This window comes from Ictidomys tridecemlineatus, chromosome 5 (assembly GCF_052094955.1).
Source record: "Ictidomys tridecemlineatus isolate mIctTri1 chromosome 5, mIctTri1.hap1, whole genome shotgun sequence".
Lineage (NCBI taxonomy): Eukaryota > Metazoa > Chordata > Mammalia > Rodentia > Sciuridae > Ictidomys > Ictidomys tridecemlineatus.
The window spans coordinates 133428057-133451448 of record NC_135481.1 but is presented as its reverse complement, the minus strand read 5'-3'; the positions used below and the strand labels follow the sequence as shown (position 1 = coordinate 133451448).

The following is a 23392-nucleotide window of genomic DNA, read 5'->3' as shown; positions in this document are numbered from 1 at the left end:
TGGGAAAAATTAACCTGGCATGGGCCAGATACTTGCTCCTGGGTGGTCAGCTATGGTCAGGGAGGACACACACCTGGCTACAGTTTGGGCAAGGACTAAGCTTAGCTGCCATTCTAAGCTGTCTTCTGTTAACTAACTTTCATTAATTTTTTGAAACTTCATTGGGTTATGGAGGTTAACGAAGGCCAGAGTGAGGCAGCCAGCACATTTGTGTCTGGAGAGTGCTGGCAATGTCAGGGGCCTCCTGCAGGGGAGTTGCCTGCACCCTGCTGCTCTCTTACACATTTCTTTGGTTTCAAAGAATCAGATACAGAGAAAACTGGCTGTGGCTGGAGGAAAAGGAAGTGATGTCATTTTATCATTGATCTTGTCTATGGCCAGATGGAGGACAAACTCCTCATTTTAAGAGAGAAAAGTCATCTGGTTCTAGTGTTCTTCAGTTTGACTTGCTTCCATAGGTGTGACCTAAGTTCAGAATTCAATCTGCCTAAGACGACAAAAATGTGGATACAAAATGGTATTTTGGAGGGGTTCTCAGCAAAACAGCCCAAGTAATTCCAGGAGATAGTTTGTCCCTTGTTTTTTGTATATTCCCTACTTACTCTCCAAACAAGATTCAAGGCAGTTAATAACACAAAATCTGAAAGCATATACAGGTAAATCACAAAGGTCAAGTAGTAGAAAGGGGAGAAATTATGATTTAAAATCCTGGCTGAAAATTTATTAGTATCTATTAGTGAGAAAAAAAATAGAGCTAGATTTCTGACTCATACTATCCATCAGAATAAACTAAGAACCAAAAGCAAAATTAAATGGGAAAAAATATTTCCAACACAAATGACAAAACTTGATAACCTCACTATGAAGGTTAATAGTTTTATCTGCTAAAATAATAAACAACATACTTTTCAGTAGATAAATGAATCAAGGATATAAAATAGGAAATTTTTGAAGGGTTGGTACAAAAAGCAAACAAACATGAAGACATTAAACCTAAATAATAAAAAGAGAATATAGAGGAAAGCAATGAAATTCTGTTTTATACTTTTGATTAGAAGAATATTAAAAAATTATTAACATACAAACTTGGAAGAAGTATTGAGAAAAAGAAACTTATATAACCTGGCAATAATACCTTTATAGAGGGCAATTTGGCAGTATTTTGAATAGTCCACAAAACTAGCATATTCTTTGACTTCGAAACTAGTCTTTGGGAGATAACCAAGATTTATATAAAGATTTAGATACAAGAATCTTTGTTACTTATTTTTTTATTTATTTTTTAAATACATGACAATAGTGGAATACATTACACTCATTACTACCTATACTCAGCACAATTTTTCGTGACTCTGTATATAAATTATATTTACACTAAATTATGCCATTATACATGTACTCTTTTTTTGGCATTACAATTCTTAATACACATATAAGTTACTTATTTTTAATTGGAACTATTTCCCCAAGTGTTTACAAAGAATACTAATTATTTTAATGATAAAAGACCAAATAATATATTGCCTTTTTCTGTATCTGTTTTCTTTTTTCTTTAATTAGGAATTTTGGTGTACCAAAATTCAATGAGGAAAGTCAACACTTTTATCATCCAGCACCTTGTTCTGGAAATGCCTAGAGGAGAGAGTTAGTAATTTAGTAAAAAGACTCCAGAATCATCAATACTTGTCCAAGAGCTTTTTATAAACTATCATTATGAAAGTGCCTTAGAGTGTTTGCTACAATTTACTTGTTTTCATTTAGACAGAATTTGAACAAGTGACATTATCTGCTGCCCATCCTATAGCCAGTGGAAGCAGGTGTTTGGTATCAGTGAAGAGCAAAGGGTGGGGGCCTGACAAGGGAGAAAAGGCACATGAATTAAACAACAACAAAGATAACAAGTTTAACAAAGCCCTGTAGTTTGGGATTAAATTAGGAGCAAATAATCCTTCCCATTGAAATTACTTCAGAAAACATGAATAATAATTTGTGTTTTTCTGAAGACCTGGAATCACTTAGAAATATCAAGGGCCTTTAGTTTCCCTTGTTTCAAAAAAGAAGGATCATGTATTGCACTTGGAAATTTATATCCAAGATTGTTAAACGAGGGCAAGATTTGATACCTCAAATGGCACACTTTAATTATCTGATAAACAAAAATACCCGAGTGGAAAAGTCATCAGAATGAATGAGATGATGGATTATTATTGCAAGATCCCAAGTGGAATTTCATAGCTATAGATTCATTTTCTAATTTTTAAAAAGGAGGAAATAATGAAGGAATGAGGTGTTATTTCCAAGTAAAGATGCAAGTGGAGTCTGGTCTTATGACATTCTGGTGGCCTTGTTCAGCCCTCTGTGGCCCCTGTCCTTGGGTGATGTGTCAGAGGGTGATGTTCCTTTTTCTCTGCCTCCAGGACTGTCCCCCAGATGCAGAAGACTTTAGAGCCCAACAGTGCTCAGCCTACAATGATGTCCAGTATCAGGGGCGTTTTTATGAATGGCTTCCACTATATAATGATCCTGCTTCGCCGTGTGCACTCAAGTGTCATGCACGGGGACAGAACCTGGTAGTGGAGCTGGCACCCAAAGTACTGGATGGAACTCGTTGCAATGCTGACTCCCTGGATATGTGTATCAGTGGCATCTGTCAGGTAAGCCACACCTGCCTCCCATGTACCTGATTAGGGTATGTGTCAAGACACCACTCGATATTTCTTCTGTACTTTTTGCTCATGCAGGAAAAATATTGGCTTTTATTATTAATTATTTTTTAAAGGCAATATTTTTAAAAATATTTTTTAGCTGTCAGTGGATCTTTATTTCTTAATTATTTATCTATGATGCTGAGAATCGAACCCAGTGCCTCACACATGTTAGGCAAGCACTCTACCACTGAGCCACCACCTCAGCCCAAAGTAAAAATATTTTAGAGAATGCCAAGAGCCTTTAAATCATGTTTTACTCATTTAAAATACTGTAAACTTTACCCACGGAGAACCGAATGATTGCAGTATATGACTTGTGATTCCTCTTGATCATTGATTCTCCAGTGGGAATAGGCATCAGAATCCCCTGGAGGGCTTGTGTTGACAGAGTACTGGGCCCATCTCCAGAATTTCTAACTCAGTGGTCTGGACTGGGGCCCAAGAACTTGCACTTCTAACAAGTTCTCAGGAGAAGCTGATGTGGCTGGTGGAGGACCACACTTTGAGAAGGATAACACTGGTGGTCTTTCTTATTAAAATCAATCCATTGTTTTGGGTATTTGGGAGCAGGGATTCACTGAAATCCTAGGAGGAATGCATTCCAGCAGGTTTCTCAGATGGACTTTGCAGAACTCTGTTACATGTGACTGTGACTGAGACATAAACCCTTATAATGAGTGTGAGATTTGAGGATGCTGCGGTTGGCTGCAGAGACAGTGTAGGGGGTCACAGGAAAATGATAGAAACTTCTTCTGAAACTCTAAAAATTGTTTAAAAAAATAACGAACATCTAGCTTTCCATATGTTCAGTTATTCTCATAACAAAAGCAGCAACGATAACAGCAAGGGAGCAACCCCACCACCCATCAAGTGTCAGGTACTCCAGACTTTCAGACTTTAGAGGAGCTTTGAACTCTTGTTTTGTTGCATTAGCTTAGGACTTCCAGGATCACATTGAAAAGTAGTAATGAGAGGGGCATCTTTGCCTTGTACCTGATCTCAAGGGGAATGTATCTAGTTTCTTTCTCACCATTAAGAATGATGTTAATTCTAAGGGTTTTTTTTTTTTATTAACATTCATTGTCAAGTTAAGGAAATTCTCCTTTATTCCTAGTTTGCTGAGAGTTTTAATTATGAATACTCTAGTGATAGATTTTGTCAAATCCTTTTTCTGAGTCTCTTGATATGGTCATCTGCTATTTTTTATTTTAGCTTATTGATGTGATGAATTATATTAATTGATTTTTAAATACTGAACCAACATTTCATACCTGGGATAAATTCCATTAGGTTGTAGTGCATAATTCTTTCTATACATTGTTGGGTTTGATTTACTAATGTTTTATTGAAGACCTTTATATATGTGTTCATAGGAGAATTAGGAAGTATTCCCTCTGCTTCTGTCTTCTGATTTAGATTGTAAAGAATTGGTATAGGGCTGGGATTGTAGCTTAGCGGTAGAGCGCTCGCCTCACTTGGGCGGGACCCAGGTTCAATCCTCAGCACCACATAAAAAAAAAAGGCATTGTGTTGTGTCCATCTACATCTAAAAAATAAAAAAAGAGAAAAAAAGAATTGGTAAAATTTCTTCCTAAAGAATTTGGTTGAATATAGTGGTAAACCCACTTGGGTTCAGTATTTTCTGTTTTTGAAGGTACTTATTGGTTAAGTTATTTTGACATGGACCTACTTTGTCTATTTTTTCTTGTGTTATTGTGGGCAGATTGTGTTTTTCAAGATGTGAGTCCAACACCTGGGTTATGAGCTTATGGGTATAAGCTCATAATATTCTTTTATTCTTTCTTTAATGTTTATGGTTCTGATCTGTAATAATGTTTCTGCTTTAATTTCTGATAATAGTATTTTATTTCCTCTCTTTTCTTAGCCTAGTTAGAGGCTAATAAAATATTAATTGTATAAAACTTTTAAAAAACCACTTTTGGTTTTGTGAATTTTCTCTGATGAGTTACCATTTTCACATTGACTGAATTTTGCTCTATTTTTTTGTAATTACTTTCTTCTGCTTGCTTTGGTTTTAATTTGCTTTGCTTTTCTAGTTTTCTAAGGGAGAAACATAGATGATTGATTGCACCTCTTCTTGTTCTCTCTTTTTTCACATTCTGTATTTTTTATTTTTTTAATTAATGCATTATAATTATATGTAATAGTGGGGATTTATTTTGACACATTTATAAGTAAATATCACATAGTTTGCTTCATTTCTTTTCTTCTCCTTCCCCAATTCCCTTCCTTTACCTTTTTGGTCTTCCTTCTATTTATTATTATTAGTAGTAGTAGTAGTAGTAGTAGTAGTAGTAGTAGTAGTACAGGGAATTGAACCCAGGCACTCTTAACCACTGAGCCACATCCTTAGCCCTTTGTGTATTTTTATTTAGTGACAGAGTCTCACTGAGTTGCTTAGGGCCTTGCTAAGTTGTTGAGGCTGGTTTTGAACTCCTGATCCTCTTGCCTTAGCTTCCTGAGCCTGGTTATTTATTTTTAACTGGTGCATTTAGTTATATATAACATTGGAATTAAGTGTAATATATTTATGCATGCACGTATCATAATTTGATCAACTTCATTCCCTAGATGACTGTATTTATGTGGATTTGTTTCTGTGTATTCTAGTCTTTTCTATTGGTCTTCATACATATTTTTTTAAACAGAGAGAGAGAGAAAGGAGAGAGAATTTCAATATTTATTTTTCATTTTTTCGGTGGACACAACATCTTTGTTTGTATGTGGTGCTGAGGCTTGAACCCGGGCCGCATGCATGCCAGGTGAGCGTGCTACTGCTTGAGCCATATCCCCAGCCCCTTCATACATATTTTTATGCCAATATATGCTGTTTGCATTATATAGCTCTGTAGTTTCAGGTATTGTGATGCCTCTAGCATTGCTCTTGCTGCTCAGGATTGCTTTGACTATTCTGGGTCTTTTATTCTTCCATATAAAATTTAAGACACTTTTTTAGTTCTGTGAAGAATGCCATTGGAAATTTGATTGGGACTGCATTGAATCTGTGGATGGCTTTTGGTAAAATGGCCATTTATGATATTAATTTTACCTACCTATGATATTAATTATACCTGTACAGTCTTTCCATTTTCTAAGGACTTCCTCTATTTCTTTCATCAGTGTTTTATAATTTTCATTGGAGAAATCTTTCACCTTTCTGGTTAGATTTATTCCCAAGTGTTTTTTTTAGATGGTTGTGAATGGAATAGTTTTCTTCAGGTTCATTATTAGAATATAAGAAAGCTATTGATTTTTTTGTGTGTTCATCTTGTAACCTGCTACTTTGTTGAATTTGTTTATCAGGGTTAAAAGTCTTGTGGTGAAGTTTTGAGGTCCTCTAGAATTATATCATCAGCAGAGATAGTTTGACAACTTCTTTTCTTTTTTATATTCCTTTAATTTTTTTTCTTGCTTGATTGCTGTGGCTAGAGTTTCAGGAACTGTATTGAGTAGGAGGGGTGTGGGTGGACATCTTTGCATTGTTTCCTGATTTTGGAGGAAATACTCTCAGTTTTTTCTGTATAGTATGATGTTGGCTTTAGTTTTGTCATACATAGCCTTTAAAATGTTGAGGTGAATTTCTTCTATTTCTAGTATCTTAACTGTTTTTAACTGAATGGGTGCTGAATTTTGTCAGGGACTTTTTCTGCACCTATTGAGATGCTCATGTGATTTTTGTCCTTGATTCTGTTTTTGTGATGAAATATATTTATTCATTTATGTACATTGAACCAATCTTCAGTCTATGGATTTGTTTGCCTATAAGATGAATTTCTTGAAAACAACATATTGTTGGGTCTTGTTTGCTAATTCACTCTGCCAGTGTCTTAATGGGAAAGTAGAGACCATTTGCATTCAGAGTTATTATGGAAAGATGTTTATTATCTGGTCATTTTGGCTTGTTTCATGGATTTAACTTGTCCTTAATTTTCAGTTGCTTAATTGTTCCAGATAGCTTCATCCATTTGAGAGTTCTGAGGCTTCTTTTTAAATTCTTTTTGCAGCATTTCCTTAAGTATTTTCTTTAGTGCTGGTTTAGTGGTCACAAATTCTTTCATTTCATCCTTGTTGTGGAAATTTTTAAATTTCCCTTTCAATTCAGAATGATAAACTTGCTGAATATAGCAACCTTGGCTGGCAATTTTTTTTTCTCTCAGAGCTTGTATTACCTCATTCCAAACTCTCCTGGCTTTTAGAGGTTGAGTTAAGAAGTCTGAAATGAATACTGTTGGTCTACCTCGAAAAGTGATCTGATATTTTCTCATGCAGTTTTTTTTAATACTCTGTCCTTGTTTTCTTTGTTAGACATTTTGATTGTGATGTGACTTGAAGAGGTTATTTTTTTGATCTTGTCTATTTGGGCTTCTATATGTCAATATCCACTGCATTCCTAAGGTTCAATTTTTTTCTGATCTCATCTTAATTAAAATGTTCTAAATGCCATTGGCCTGTATTCTATGCCCTTGTCTATACTGATAACTCAATAAGTCATCAGGATAGTTTTGTCTCTTAATGTTGTCTCAGAGTTCTTGTATATTTTGATCATGGTCTTATCTTTATTTTTCTTTAGTGTGTGTTGAGTGTTCCAGTTCAAATACCCTGTCCTTGAAGCCTGAGGTCTGTTTTCAGTTCAATCTAGCTTGTTGGTTATACTTTCAAGTGATTTTTAAAAATTTGATTTATTGTCTTTCATTTCCAGGACTTCTCACTGGTTTCTATTCAAAAATTGTTAGGGGATTGTAACTTTTGTGGGGAGAAATGATTGTTTCTTCATGGTTTCCAAGGTTTTAGACTTGTGGAGCTCTTGAGATGGATCCACTTTCTCTTTCATAAGGATGTTCATTGGTGTATAGTTGTCTCTTGTAATAAGTTGTTGGTATCTCTTGGCTTCAGCATGTAGGTTCAGTGCAATCCAAGTATTAGTTTCAGCTGCCAATGCCTCTCAGTTTGCCATTGCTGAATTGCTGAATTAATTCATTTTTATAGAGCAGCTCTAACACTATGGCTTTTTATTGAGCCATCCTTTTGGAATCTTTCTCTGATTTTGCTGTTGGTGTAGATACCCAAGAGTGGGACCTGATGTCCTCCTCTAGTCATTTCTACTGGGAGCCCAGTCTTTGGCTTGGGGTTTTTAAAATCTCCTTCTTCTCTGTGTTAAAATATTGTTGAAGTTTGAGTAGGGTAACTTTTAGCCTTGGAAAGGGGTATTGTCACCTTACTGAGTTGTGGGTGTAGTCCCACTGTGGAAGCTCTATCCTTGAACTTGTAGTATAGCAGTCAATTCCCAGCTCCTCTCAGAAAAATAAGAAATAAGCAACAGCAACAACAGTAATGATCAATTACAGCATTTGATTGTCACATACACCATTAATTACTACAAAAAGAGGAGTGGTGGGGTCATCATTTAACAACAGCAACAACAATAAATAGCTGTAAATGAGATCCAGTATTAAAGTATGCAACAGGTGTCAACTATGCCCTCCCCACAGCATAACATGAATGATGGAGGCAGGAATTATTTAACCTAAATTATTATTAAAGATATAAAATTACAGTTCATTGAGAGAAAATGAAATAGGGTAAGAAGGTAAAAGAAAGTTAAAAATATTCACAAAGTGGGGCTGGGGTTGTGGCTCAGCAGTAGAGCGCTCGCCTAGCATGTGCGAGACCCTGGGTTCGATCCTTAGCACCACATAAAAATAAATAAATAAAATAAAGGTATGTGTAAAGCTAAGAAAATAAATTTTAAAAAAATTAACAAAGTGAACCCGAGGTACCGGCAGGAAAGAGATAGCCAGTTATGGCTATAAAGAAAGAGGAATAAAAAATAAAAGGAATAAATAATGAGGCGGGGGGAGGGAGAGAGCAAGGGAATTTGTCTGGTGAAGAGGGAAGAGAGGAGAGGAGGACTAGTAAGAGAAACAAAAAACCAGCAAATTAAAAGTTACACCAAAACAAGAAAAAAAAAAAACCCCTAACCCTCTAGAGTCAAACACAAGGCAAAATAACAAATGAATGAAGAAAGAAAGGGATGGGGGAGTGGAAGAAGAAGAAAAATGGAAAAAATGAAGAGAGAAAAATAAATGTGTGTGTATATATATGTGTGTGTGTGTGTCCATGAGTCAATTAGCTCAGATAGAACACCCATACACACACACACACACACACACACACACACACACACACACCCCTACGTACATTCACACTCATGCTTGATGGTAAAAGGAGAAAAGAAGAAAAAAATCTGAATGAAAAAATGAAAGGATTGTTCCCATGGAGGGGGTGAAAACTGCTGACAAGAGCGGATAGTCATTGCCTGTGCTATGTTGTCCTTTCCTCTGTTTCTTCTTGGACTGTGTCTCCTCGGGGAGAGCCAGGGCCAGGGGCTGTCAATCCCATCTTCTTTGAGTTGCTCACTCAGTGCCAGCTGGAGTGGACTGGGACCCAAGTTGGTTGTTGTATCCCTCAGTTCGCTTCTTGCCAGGTTAAGGTAGGACAGAATGCGAGGTAGTGACCATTGGAATTTCGCCTGTGCAAACTAGGTAGATGAATTCCCAGGGGGGCAGATGCGAAGTCAAAAACGTGAAGTTCAGGAACTGGCGTTTTTTAGGCCAACCTTTCAAACTTTGTCATGAGGTGTCTGCTCTAGAGAGAATTGTTCCACTTGCCTTACTGTCTCTGCTGGGTGTCTGGATCTTGGGTAGCTTCCTGAGAACTCTGCTCTTGGATCAAGGGGACCAGCTTGCCAAGGCCCACCAGTGTGTTCTTGTCAAGATCAGATCCTGAGCAGATCTGCCTGCCTATCCAGTTTGAGTTCTCTTTGGCTAATCTTGTAAGTCATCAAACCCAAAGGGAAAGTGAGAAGTGCTCTGTATCCCTGGCCTGAGTCCCTTTTGTGCCTGTCCCAGTTGTGCCCTTCTACATGGACTCTGGATCTCATGGCAGGCACAGATAGGACAGTCCCTGCTCCGCAGCAGGAAGCCACCACATGGTCACTTCAGGAGAATATTCAGCATCAGCTCCTGGCTCTCCAGTCAGGAAGCACAGGGCACTACTCACACACCAGCTCACTGGGCACTGCCTCTAAATCATTCAAGTTCAGATCCTGCTGTTCCATGGGTTCCTCTGTGACAGATTTTCTTTGCAGAGTGACTCTTTTTCTACCTGGGTAGCCTCTTTTCCTCTGCAGTGAACCAGCTGCAGTATTATTTTCAACTGGATTCCCAGGGGTTCTTTCCTGCCCTGTGTTCAAAGCACCTGTGTTTCTGTGTCTGTGATTCTGATACTGGATTTGGAGTATTCCCTCAGGCACTTGGCTCGCTGGGAAGCGGTATTTCCATTACTTGAATCCTGAGCCATGGATGGACTGGAAATCGCCCCCTTCCTCTACTTGCTATCTTTCCCTCCTTTTTCTTTTTCTCTTATACAATACCTTTAATATTACACATTCCCACTGTTAAACACTGCTTTCATTGCATCTCACACATTTTGATAAGTTGTGTTTTTCATTTTTATTCAGTTCAAAATATTTTATTCTCGAGTTTCTTTTTTTCCCATTTGTTACTTGGCAGTATTCTGTGTAATCTCTAAGCATTTTGGAACTTTCCAGCTATCTCTCTTGATTTATTTCTAGTTTAATTCTATTCTGGTCTCCTACTTACGATCCTGATTATTTTTATTCATTTAATGTCACTTCCTTAAGAGGCTGTCTGTAATTATGTCACCTAAATTAGTGCTCCTGGTTTTATTATAATTACCTCTTCATTACACTTATGCCATTTTATGGTTATTATTTGTGTGATTGTTTGATGTATTATAGTCTCCCACCCCAGAATGTAAGAACTTCAAGGACAGTAATCATGTGTGTTGTTCACCCACAAATTCCTGGCCCCATGATTGAACAAATGAGTCTGTTCTGCTTGCAAATGCAGAGACTGTTTAAATGTATTTGTCTCTTCTTTATTTCTTTCTCAACCTTCAATCCTGAATTTTCTAGCTCAAGTTCAATATCCCTCTAGAAAATCCCATAGGTTACTCCAATTCAGCCTGCTCCTGCAAAGAAACTATCATCATCCTTCCCAGATTCATTAGTTCTTATAACTGCTCTTCCTTTTCATTTCTGTTTATGACACAGATTTCTCAGTATTACCTTTTGGATGTCATATTGCTGTCACTCTATGTATTCAATTGTATGACCCTTATATCCAGGTACCTCTGCTCTATATCTCACATTTTATTCCTTTCCCACTCTCATTGCTACCATCTTATCCCAAGACAGACAAACCACCCCCTTTAGCTGCCTACTTAATCTCTCTTCTTTTATCTCCTAGCCATGCACATATTACTTGATCCTTTCTGTTGACTAATCTTCCCCTAGGTCATAGCTTACTACTGCTTTCTTCTTTTCCATTTACTTTCAATGGTTTCTTTCTATTGCCACCAGTTCACTTCTGGGACCTTCCACTAAATAATAATCATAATAATTTATCTGTAGGATCAAACCTTTTGTTTCCCAAGTTTTAAACAATGAGCATGCATTGCTTTTATAATTGGAATGAATTTGTTATTAAAAGCAATTTAGTCTAGGCTCAAGGAGAGTACTCTGGATGAGGTGATTCGGGGTGCTGAGATTTTGGAAAGTTGGTTGGAAATTAAATGAACCAATGTGAACAAGCAGATGGAATGGGGATAGAGCAGGAGGTATGTTTAAGGGTGTCAGTTCATTCTGGCTGACACCCTTAAATTGAGGTGAAAAACACCTGTGGAATAGTGTTAGAAGATGAGGGTACAAGTTCAGGTTAAAACCAGGTGTTAGCTTATTCTGAAAGTTGGAAGAGGAGCCATTGAAGAATTTTATGAGAAATAGCTCAGTTGGGCTTATCCTTTGAAAGTTGGTTTTAGTGTCAACGTGGCAGATTATCCAGAGAAGGCAGGATCTGGCCAAATAGTGGAAGGCCAAGCTTAGGATAACAAGAGCTTAAGCAAGGCAGGGGATAGGATGATGGAAGAGGGGAGACATTCAGAGATTTAAGAAGCAGATCCTTGAGGGCTGAACATTTGATTGGATGTGGGCAGGAGAGGGAGTTTAGAATGACATCTGGTTATCTGAAATGATCACTAAGTATAATGAGGTCATTTCCTAAGACAGAAAATATTTACCTTAGAAGGGAATTCTAGATTAGAAACATAGATCTGGGGTTGTCACTTGGTTAAAGTAAATGCTTTACTTTAATGAAGACTGGGTAAGAAGAACAGATTGCAAAGGATGGAGTCCTGACCCTCATCGTTGAAGGAGCAAAGATAAGGAGAAGTGCCCCTGATGGGGACTGAGCAGAATAGCCTTGTATATATTATAAAGACCATGAAAAACAGATGATATGGGTATTTTAGAAGGAAGGTTAGCAGTATCAAATATCTTAGAGAAGCCAGGAGGGATAATAAGTGAAATATACTCATTTCATTTTGATCAAAGAAAGTTCATTTCAGCTTGATCAGTGTCAATACCTGGAATAGGTACTGGTAGATGGCAGGTTGTTATTAGTTTCCTGTGGCTGCTATAACAAATTATCATAAACGTGGTGGCTTAAAATGACAGAAATTTTTCTCTTGCAGTTCTGGAGGCCAGAAGTCCCAAATCAAGTTATCAGCAGGGTTCATTCCTTCTGGAAGCTCTGAGGAGAATCCATTCCATGCCCCTCCTCTTCTTCTAGCTCCTACTGGTTGTCAGTCTTGGTGTTCCTTCCTTATGCATGCATCACTGCAGTTTCTGCCTCCATCTTCATCTCACCTTCTCTTATCTTTCTCTGTGTCTTCCTTCTTTTTATAAGAACACCTGTCATGAGATTTGGGGCACTGACTAAATCCAGGATGATTTGATCTAATGATCCTTAGTTATATTTGCAAAGATACTTTTTTTTCCAGGTAAGGTCATATTCACAGGTTGAGAGGTTGAGGGTGGACATGTCTTTAGAGGAAGGCTCAATTCAACCCACTATTCCTGGTGAGGAATGAATGGGCTGAAATGATTAGTGATAATGAGCATAAATTCAGCCCTTTAAACAGTTTGAATTAGAAGAATAGAAAGAGAGAGATTCTAAAAAGAATGTGAGGTCCAAGGCATCTCTCCAGAGACATAGGGAAGTACTGGAACACATGCAATTGTCATGTTGTCAGAAGCACATATAGATAGAAGGTTACATCTTTATGAAAAATAATTCAAACTTATGGACACAAAGGTGGGTACCAAGTAACTATTTGCTAAGGTGAGAGAGAACTCACAATACATGACTACTACAGCCTTAGATGCTCAGGTGCCTTTTTTCTAAGATTTGGCAGATTCTCATATAGAAATTCTTTCTGGTTGTAACTCAGCTTTCCCCCTCCACTGAGCATACTTTACCTCCCAGCAGTGCTTGGCACTTTGGGGGATTCAAGCTGGGGGAAGTGGGTGGCAGAGTATGGGTGGTGGGGAGGGTGGCTCTGAAATGAAGCTTCATCAACTTTATGGTAAACCCACCAGTAAGCAAGGATGTATGCTGCTGGGGGCAGGGTGGAGTATTGATTGAGAGATAGAAATACATGTTGGACGAATTGAAGTTCCTGGGGAAATCATATGGGTTGAAAGCAGAAACAAAGGGGATATATTACCCATGGACAGGACAGAAGAGGGACACTTGGACCCTTGAGGTAGGTAGGATGGATTGAATAAGGCCACGGATCACTTTGTATAGGAATGGACAGGAAGACAAGTTATTGTTTAATGGCCTCAAATGAAGTGAAATAGAGAGCAAAGTCATCCGATGGAATGACTTAGGCTGTTGAGGAGGGAGGAGAAATTTGAAGATGTTCTGAGGATAATGGATGTGACAAAAAATGGATACAGAATAATTCCTTGGAGAACCAGAGGAAGTAGAAAATCACTGCCTTTGGCTCAGTTAGTGTGGAAGGCCAAGATCACCTTGAATCAAGGTCATGGACTTGCTTGGTCCATGTGATGCATGGTTGTGATCAGGACTATGAGTACTTTAGGTTTAGAGAGAAGTGCATTTAGATCCCATATCTGTAATGAAATAGCTGAAGACCACTTGGCTGCTTCCTTAACATCTTTGAGCATTGGCCTTTTCAAAAGATAAAAAGGAGATATTATTCACCTCTTAGTTTGTTTTAAAAAAACTTGTCCTTTCATGATCAACATTCCAAGCATCCAGAAAAATAGTTGCCTCTCAAGAGCCTCTGTCAACCCCAGATCCCCTCCCCTGGCTTCCTCTTGTGCTCACTGACACAGTATCTGCCTCTATTCACAATCTCAGTCCAGTGCCATAGTTTACTCCAGAATAATCCTGGGTTTGAAGGGGCCTGCAGGAGAAAGCTGGTTTTCAATGATAAATTAGCCCATTTTAACTGAGCCCTTCATGTTATAGTTTTGTGAAAAGCCCATTTGGAGGGAATAACAGGTGATACCTGGTTGCTAAAAGCCGGTTGCTCTTTTGGCCAGGCTTTCCAAGTAAAAGAAGTTGGATGTGCTTCCTCAGAAGTGATTCAGATGCTTCCCAGTTGAATTCAGTGCCTTCCCTTGAACAGTATCTTTCCTTCCATGACTTTGACTCAATTTTATTGTCACATAAATTCCCTTTCTTGTAAATATGGCTATGGACATCACAGTCATTGGGGAAAGAAAGTGTGATTTGCTTTGCTGGCTTTAGGAAGTGAGCCTGAGGATTACGTGGCACAGACTACAAATGATTTTTGCAGGTGTGTTTACAGTTTGCTCATTTACATCTACATGTCATAGCTCTCTGGTAACAACTTTCTACTAGCCTGAGCACAGCAGACAGCATGGGATGACTGTGCCACTGGATAAAATTTGCTTTTTCTTCTGATTTTTATCATACCAGTACTGCAATCAAATTTGATTTATCATTTATATATATTGAATTCCCTGAAAGTTGAGTAGAGGAAGAAACCACTTAGAATTTATAATAAAAATAATAAACTGCTAGGTGCTGTGGTGGATGTCTGTAATCCCAGCAGCTTGGGAGGTTGACATAGGAGGATCACAAGTTTAAAGCCAGCCTCAGCAAATTAGCATGGCCCTCAGCAGCTTAGCAAGATCCTGTCTCAAAATTTAAAAACAAAAAAAGCAACTTTAAAAAGGGTTGGGGATATGGCCTGTGGTTAAATACCTGTGGGTTTAATCCCTGGTACCAAAATAATAACAACAACAACAACCACAATTAATGCTGTGTGCTTTCCAGGGGTCAGGCATTCTCTAAGCACTTTAATATATATATAAAAAAAATAACCTGATGCTGTGTGCTTTCCAGGCATTCTCTAGGCACTTTAATATAAAAAAAATAACCTGATGAAGTAGATTTATAAAGAAAGTGGAAATTGAAGAAGCTAAGCAATTTTCCCAGGTTTAAGAGTGCCTTAGTCTATTTGAGCAGCTATAACAAACTACCACAGACTGGATAGCTTATAAATAATAAAAGATTGTTCCTTATAGTTCTGAAAGAAGAGAAATCCTAGATCAAAGTGCTGTTAAATTCAGGGACTGGTGAGAGCCCACTTTCTGGTTCATAGGTGCCCATGTCATCATGTGGTGGAAGGGGCAAGGGAGTCTCTACTCCTCTTATTAACTATTCCTCTTATTAAAGGGCACTAGTCCCATTCATAAGTGCCCCACCCTCATGACCTACTAGCCTCCAAATGCCCCACTTCCTAATACATTACCCTGGAGGTTATGTTTTCGTACATGTAGTTCTGGTGGACCCAAACATTCAGAGCTAGAAAACAACAGAGTTGGCAACCCAGACAACCTAATTCCAGAATCCGTCTTCTTAACCACTGTACCATACTGATGATAAGTTCTATATGGCTACAAGTATAGCCACAGTTCAACCGAAAATAGAAATTGATTCTAGTAAAGGACAGTTAGTACAACCTGGGAATCATGCCTAGGTAGTTTAGTATAGAGATTCAAACTCTAATGTCTGCATCCTCCCTGGGAGGGAGACTACTAAGGTGTGTCCTGTGAGTGGAGAGGGCTGGAGAACTGGAACATGCCTGCTCATTGTGAAGGAAGCAGCTGTAGTAATGTTTCTTTTTTTTTTATTTTTATTTTTTGTCAATCCCCAAATCTGGATTTTAATGTGAGACTTTCAATTCTTAAACTCACCTTGCTATTAATAACTGTGCTTTATGAATGAATGATTAAATCGTGCTGCTGTGTAATATACACAAGGTTTTCCTGCAGAAACCATTAAACCCCCAAGCTCTGGGGCTTACACAATTAAAGGTTACTTCTCATGAATGCTACTTGTCCAACAGGTCAGTGGGTCTCTGCTCTTTGGATGTCCCAGAGACTCAGGCTGATAGGCTTTATTTGAACACATTTTTTTACACAATAATAATAAGGGATACAGGTTGTTTAGGCTCCTATTTCATTAGTCAAAGACATGAACACTTGTAACTTCTAGCAGGTGTGGGGAAGTGTAGTCCTTCCCTGGGCTGAAAGAAAGAAATGTTTATGAATATCCCTAATGACTACCACAACTCCATGTACTCTGATTTTTAAGCCTGAAATGTTAGAATTTTTCTTAGGTAAAATCCAGTTTTCTCAAATCTGAAGCAGAAGTTGATTGAAAAAAAAAATTGGTTTCAAGTATTAAATTAGATCTATCTGGAAAATTCATGTTTTGCTTAATTTGGATTAATGGCACTTATTTAAACATTCTTTTCTTTTAAGAAGCTGATTAGGAAATCATGTAGGAACTGTGAAATACTTCTTACCCCAAATTATGATTTCTAGACGAATGTTTAATTCAAAACACCCCGCTCATATATTTAAAATATTTGTTTATGTTACCCTTATCTTGTAACTTGTCTTATTAACTACACTGTAAGATAAGAATCTTATTAATTTATACTCAGCACTGAAAATTGTTATTTATTAGATATTAATACATTTTATTGGTATGCTTATCCATTAGAGTTTATAAATCACTGTAATTAGATATCCTGACATCAGGAGATGGCACAGAAGTTGAAAATGTTTCAGGCAATTTCATGAAAGTTGCTTGTTGTTGATTATGGTGGGCTATGACAGCCAAAATTCAGTCATCCTTCAATTTCAAGGGCAGTTCTGGGATATACTCTATGAATCACAAGGCAACCGAACTTTTCTAATACCATTTTTCTGTGATGTTTTCATATGCTTTATTTGGCTGTAATATTTGGATGAATTTTAACTTTAAAAAACTTATGAAGCAAGTATAAGTGATCAGGGAGGAATTTGATTGCCTGAGATTTTGCAAGACTCTGAACGCTCTTCAAAACAAGCCCATCCTAGCTCCTAAACCCACACCCTTCCTGGATGACCAGATAGAGGGTGATTCTCATTCTCATGAAATGCAAAGTGCTCAGGGACATGGATCTGTGAGGACAGAGCTTGGCCAAGGAAGAGTATTTCTATAATTTCATGGTAGAATTATTCCCCTTGGAGAAAGTTGTATGAACACAGTTACTCACTGGTCAAATCCCAACCATGCAAGTATGTTTCCAAAATCAATCACTCTTAAGTTGTTCCACATGTACTTGTAAATATTCAAATAATGACCTGTATGCCTGAAACGTTTGCTGTCCATCTGCTGATCCTCAAGGTGGAGGAAGGTATAACAGCATTAAGATTTTGGTGTCAGATGACCTGAGTTTTAAAACCAATATTGACACCATATCCTTGCTGTGTAATGTTGGCAAGTCATTTAACCTCAGTAATGTTTCAGAGTCCTCATTTGTAATGTGGAGATAGAAAGTATCACTTAAATCATACAATTGTTGTGAAGATTCAGTGAAACAACGTGTACAGCACATAAGGCATGCCAGGTAACTGTAAACATTCTATAAAAAACAGTTATTATTAATATTTTATTAGTTTCTTTATAAAATCATGTAAGAAGGGTCAAAGGATCTCAAAAGTAATTGGATTCAGCCACCCATCCAATAATTTAATCCCCTCTATGTTTTTTCCCGCCAAGAAGTCTCTGACTTTTTAAACTTTCTCATATAGAACTAAATTATGCTTAAATTTATAGCTCTCACCGGTTTGGAAACATAAAGAACAAATGGAGACCCTTTCCTCATGACAGATCTTTGTGAATTCGAAAATATCTCTAAGCATAAGCTATTCCCTAGAGCTCCTTGGAACTTTTCCTATTTCTCCCTGAAAAATTCATTTCATCTTTCTCCTTCCCATCAACACTAAGTTTTGGAAAGAATAGTCCTTAGATGTGGTTTGAACTTCCTCCAGTCTTATTTTCTCTTCAACACCTTGGGTGTAGAGTCTGATTCAGCACCTCCTTAAATCAAAGCACAGGGGCTAGCCTGCAGTCAAAAAAAGTGGAATGCAGAAGTAAATAATAAAATTGACCTTTTGTTCAACCCTTTGTCATGTTCTAATAATTACACTGAGAGTTTTGCATATGTTTTCTCATTTAATCTTTGCTAGGCTTCTGTGAAGTACACATTTGCATTATTATCTCTGTTTTACTGTTGAGGAAAATCAACATGACAAACTTCTGAGAGTCTGAATGGTCCTGTGCTTTGAAAGGCATAGTGGGTGAGTCAGGATGCATACATGGCCCTCTGCCTCTACAGTCTCTGGACTTAAACACCAGGTTTACAAATGTAAAGTTGGATGAGCATGAGAAGCAGAGATAAAGGATCATATCAGTTCATTTTTCTGCACACACATAATGTAAAAGATTTGTGAAATAAATATAAATATAAAACTCAGCTTTTTTCATATAAAGAAGCTCACAATCTAGAAAATAACACATACATCCACGTGCTAATTAACTCTGAAAGCTGGAAAACAACAGTGTAAACATATAAGACATCTATTCAAAAATTGTTCATAAATAATAGATATAATGATATAAAAGTGGAGATATGCAGGCAAAGACATAGATAATGATAAAAGGAGATGTAAAAACATAGAATAAAGACACAGACACATAGATGTAGAATATGGGTAGATGTAGAGAGCACAGACAGAAGGATGTATACCAGTTTCAGTAGCGGCTGTTTGGGGAAGGAAATGAGAGAATGGACCAACTTTGGGGATAGGGAGATAAGAAAATGGTGGGGAGACAAAGAGGAAACATCTATAATGCTTCTTTTTATTTTATATACTTAAAAGTATCTGGATAAAATGTAAATAAAAAAAGAGCAAGGTTTGAGTGTCAGCTTCATTTCTTTTATGGACCTTGCATAAGAATTATATAAATGACATACCTAAGATTTTCTACTATGTTTTCATAAAGGAGAGACTTTCTCATAGTCATGCCTCTGTGATTTCACCTGCTTTTGACCACTTGGTCCTTCCTTTGCAGGCAGTGGGCTGCGATCGGCAACTGGGGAGTGACGCTAAGGAGGACAACTGTGGTGTCTGTGCTGGAGATGGCTCCACCTGCAGGCTGGTGCGGGGACAGTCAAAATCGCATGTTTCTCCTGAAAAACGTAGGTTTTGAAACCCAAAACCTTGTTGCCCTAGAACAAGGTATATTTTAGACTATGACTAGAATAGCGATTTCCTAATTCTGACAGCTTCTTTAGTTAGAAATAGCTTTGATTTTTTTAAGTCAAATTTCTTTCTAAAAGTATACTCATAAGTTGGGTTCCTATTATCTCTTTGAAGGCTGACCATTTCATGAACCTTTGCCAATCGAGTATTGCTATTTTAAAAACATTTGTTGATTTTTCAGGTAAATTGTGAAGCAATACATTCTTTTATTTGCCTTTCTTTGATCGATAACAAGATAGAAAATATTGTATCATATGAATTTCCCCTTTTATTTTTCCATTTGCTATTGAAATCATTTATCCCTTTTCCTATTTGTTAATTGTTTCCTTTGGTAAACTTGTAATACATCATACTTATTTCGAACGTGCTTTCCAGTTTTTCAGTTGACTTTCATTTTCATTTTTGTTTGTGTTTTTGCTATCAATAGTTTCTAAGTTTTATTTATTCAGAAGTTTCCATCTTCTTATTTCAGTATGATCTGCCTTTTATTAGTCCTTTAATTAGTCAGTGGTCAGTGTTGAGGGCCAGCTAGTTAATATTTTAGGCTTTGCAGGTCATATCTCAGCTATTTGACACCACCATCAGAGTGCAAAAGTGCCCACAGACAACCTGTATACAAGTGGGCATGACTGTGTTCCCATAAACTTTATTTGCAAAACAGGCCACAAGGACTTCAGGGAGGGGTCTGAAGACTGGGATTCTTTCTTGCCAGAACAATCAGCTCAAAGTGGAGAATCTCCATCTACACTAAGTCAAGGGGAGCAACTCTCTGTCTACATTGGCTTAAGGAAGTGAGTCCCCATTTATACTGGCTCAAGATGGGAGCAGAGGATACTCCTGGTGGATCCAGATGTGCTCCTGGCTGTAATCCTTACAGAGAAGCCTGAGTCAGTTTGCACACCTCACTCCTGCAGCCAGTTTCCACACCTCACTGTTCCACACCTGACAGATCCACACCATGACACCAGGATTCACAGAGCTCACAGTCTTCTGGCTGTCCACTGGTTTTTGTCTCTCTCAGATCTCCATTTTCATTGGAGTCACTGAATCTAGCATATTTCTGCTTTCATTACAGCCACTTTTTTCCCTCCCTCTTTCCCTCCCTCCCTCTCCGTCTCTCTCCCTTCCTCCCTCCCCACCTTTCTTTCTTTCTTTTGAATGCCATCCCACAGAAGCATGGCATACAAAAGCACAGCTGTTGAATGCAGGCGGTGATCCTTCTAGTCTCCCACTTCTAGCCTTTGCTGTTGTCATGGGGTTGTCCTGTGGAGGGTAAGTTTGTTTCTGGTACCTTGGGAGGACTTACTGCTCTCTGTGCCTCATCTACTGATGATTCTCCAGGAGCTGAGCCTGGGGAACACAGGGTCACCCTGTGAGGCCATGCTGGGAGTGAGGTCCATGCACACAGGGAGCAGAGGTGAATGGCAGGCATGATGGCCCTTCCATTGCCCTTCTACAGTGACTGCTTGACCTCCTCAGGCAGCTGCTGGTCACAGGGCAAGGGGAAGGTGGGAAGTGCAGGCTCACAGGCACCCTCTTTGGAAGGACAGGGAAAGGATCTGCAGACCCTGGGCAAGGCCCAGTCCTCCAAAGTACAAACTTTACCTGGAACATGCAGCCTGCCCCCGGAGTTTTCTGGTGCTGAAGTATCAGGTATGTAGCCATTACCTCATCCTTTTTATTTATTTTCCAGGGACACCCAAGTATTATATGGATCATAACCCATGTCAAGCATGATTATCATAATTGCAGAGTCTGAAGTGTTTGGGGAATGGCTCACTAGAATGATTGGGTGTATATTCCTCACCCTGGCTCATCTATGGGTGCCCCATGATTTGCATGAGGTCCACCATCAGTATTTGATGAGGCTCTATGCTCCATTGGCAATGTGTGGGAGAATGTCATACCTATGTACATGATCTGCTCCTTCAGCTGCTTACTGGTGGTCCCCCTAAATGGGGATCTCTCTGTGACCATAAAATACAGAATACACCAAGGCTCCAGACTTCAGCCGGGGAAAGAGTGGGGAGTCATATTCTTACCACTGGATGACTTCAAGTACTAAAATTTATTCAGCTTCTGCCCAGCTGTGCACCTGGTACTCAGGCTGAAGTTGATGAGTTTGATGTTGCCTCTGGCATCCATCTGGTTTTCTTTGCCTTCAGGTCTTGATGCACAATGCCCTTCTCATGGCAGTAGTGCATGGTGCTTGCAATCTGTTTGAATAGTCTCCAGGCCTCTTCCTCCTACTAGTCTCTTAGATGTGGTGCCATAGCTGTATCCCACCTGCATGCTCCACGATAATATAAATATTTTACATGGGCTCAATGATCTGAAAGAGCTGGATCACATTTTAGTGTTCCACAGCCATTAGCATATCTGGCTTGGATAAAACAGGAAATTCCTTTCTACCTTTGGCAGGACTTTCACTGCCACCCCTGTACTGGTGAAGAGGTGACAGACTAGATTTACCTGGCCAAAGTCCCCCTGCCTGATGTGTCTCAGGCCTGATAATGGACTGTGAAGGTAGTCTCATAGCAGGAGTTGGTTCCTGCAACACCACACTACTCTGACTACTCTTACTACACCAACTAAGGGTGCTAGCTAAAACAGCAGTGACAACAAAACAACACACACACACACACACACACACACACACACACACACACACACCTAGACTCCACAAAACAAAACAGAAACCCAAATCAAATAATGAATATCAAAAGACCACAACCACCAAATGCTCTATCTGGGAGTTTGATGGGTCACCATCAAGTGCTTCCTGTATTTATGAACAAAAGAGCCACAGCCAGCCTTTTACATTCCTGTATTATGTTCCTTGAGTTAGTGTAGTGAGGATTCACTTGCACTGAAGTGAGTGAAGTGAAGTCACTGAAGATGGAGACTTGCTCCTCTTAGTGTAGATGGAGATTCTCCCCTTAACCAGTGTAGCCATGATTCAGTTTGAGCTGGTTGCTTTGGCCAGAAGGAATCTCTTTCCTAATCTTTAGGCCCCTCCCAGAGGTCTGTGAGCATATTTTTGCAAATGAAGTTTTATTATAACACACCATGTCCACTTATTTACAGGTTGTCCGTGGTGTTTGAAATTCCCTCATGGTGGCTTCTTGTGAGGTCAGAACAAAACATGGCCCAGTTATACCTGGGCATAACCCAGACCTTTTCAACTTTTAAAATGAGAGTTAGAAAGGACTTCAGAAGCTTTTTGCTTCAGTGGATTATGGAAACTTCTATTTCCTTTGTTTAGGAATGAAAAATTGTAGGATACTTAAAAAAAAAAAAAACCAAAAGGCTATAGCAGAATTTGGCCTTTAGGTTGTAGTTTGTTGAGACTCCTAATTTGAAGGGGGAAATTATTTGTGCATATGTTCTGCTGGTACATTTATGGTTTTGTTTTTGTACTTTTAAATTTTCTATTCATTTGAATTTATTTTGATGTGACTTATGAAGTAGGAATCTTATCCCCAAGTGGTCAGAATATTACAGGAGGGTAGAAGAGGAGGGAGGATCTTCTAGGCACAGGAATCATGAAGTTCCTAGAGGAAAACCACGCTCTTTTGAGGAGGTACTGATATGTGGCTCAGGCCTGAGGGCACATTGAATAGAGTGGCAGATAGAACAGAATGGCATTCAGGAGTCAACCATGCAACCCTTCCTTGTTGTGCTCTGTGTCTCATCTTAACTGGGGTCATGACAGCAAGTTAGGCAGCAGAGTGACCCAGTTAGACTTGTGTTTTAGTAAAAAAAAAAGTTCTGGCCCTAGATGGAGGTTGGGTTACTTGTGCGGTGAATCTGGAAGCAGGAAGTCCAAATAGGAAGCCTTCTGTAAAATATTCCAGGATGTTTGCAATAATGAGGCTTTGGTCTAAGGGTTTGTTAATTCTTTGAATGAAGACTAAAAGATCAAAGGAAGGAGCTAGGATGAAGCAAATCTCTCAGCCTGTGCAGCACATTCAAGCTTATTTGTGTCTTTTTTAAAAAGTGTGGGGTGAGCAGTCGGCTGAGAAGCTGTTCTATGGTGTCTTCTCTCTCCTCATCCTGAGAGGGTGGCTTTCATCTCTGT

At 38.6% G+C, this 23392-nt stretch overlaps 1 protein-coding gene across 1 annotated transcript in view; it reads left to right on the top strand.

Moving 5' to 3' along the window:
- The window catches only part of Adamtsl3 (ADAMTS like 3), a 320152-nt gene that overhangs the window by 111639 nt on the left and 185121 nt on the right, over positions 1 to 23392 (top strand). The window contains exons 6-7 of the mRNA XM_005320199.5: positions 2418 to 2654; positions 19121 to 19247. Coding sequence (XP_005320256.1) covers positions 2418 to 2654; positions 19121 to 19247 — 364 coding nt within the window. The remainder of the gene's footprint in view (positions 1 to 2417; positions 2655 to 19120; positions 19248 to 23392) is intronic.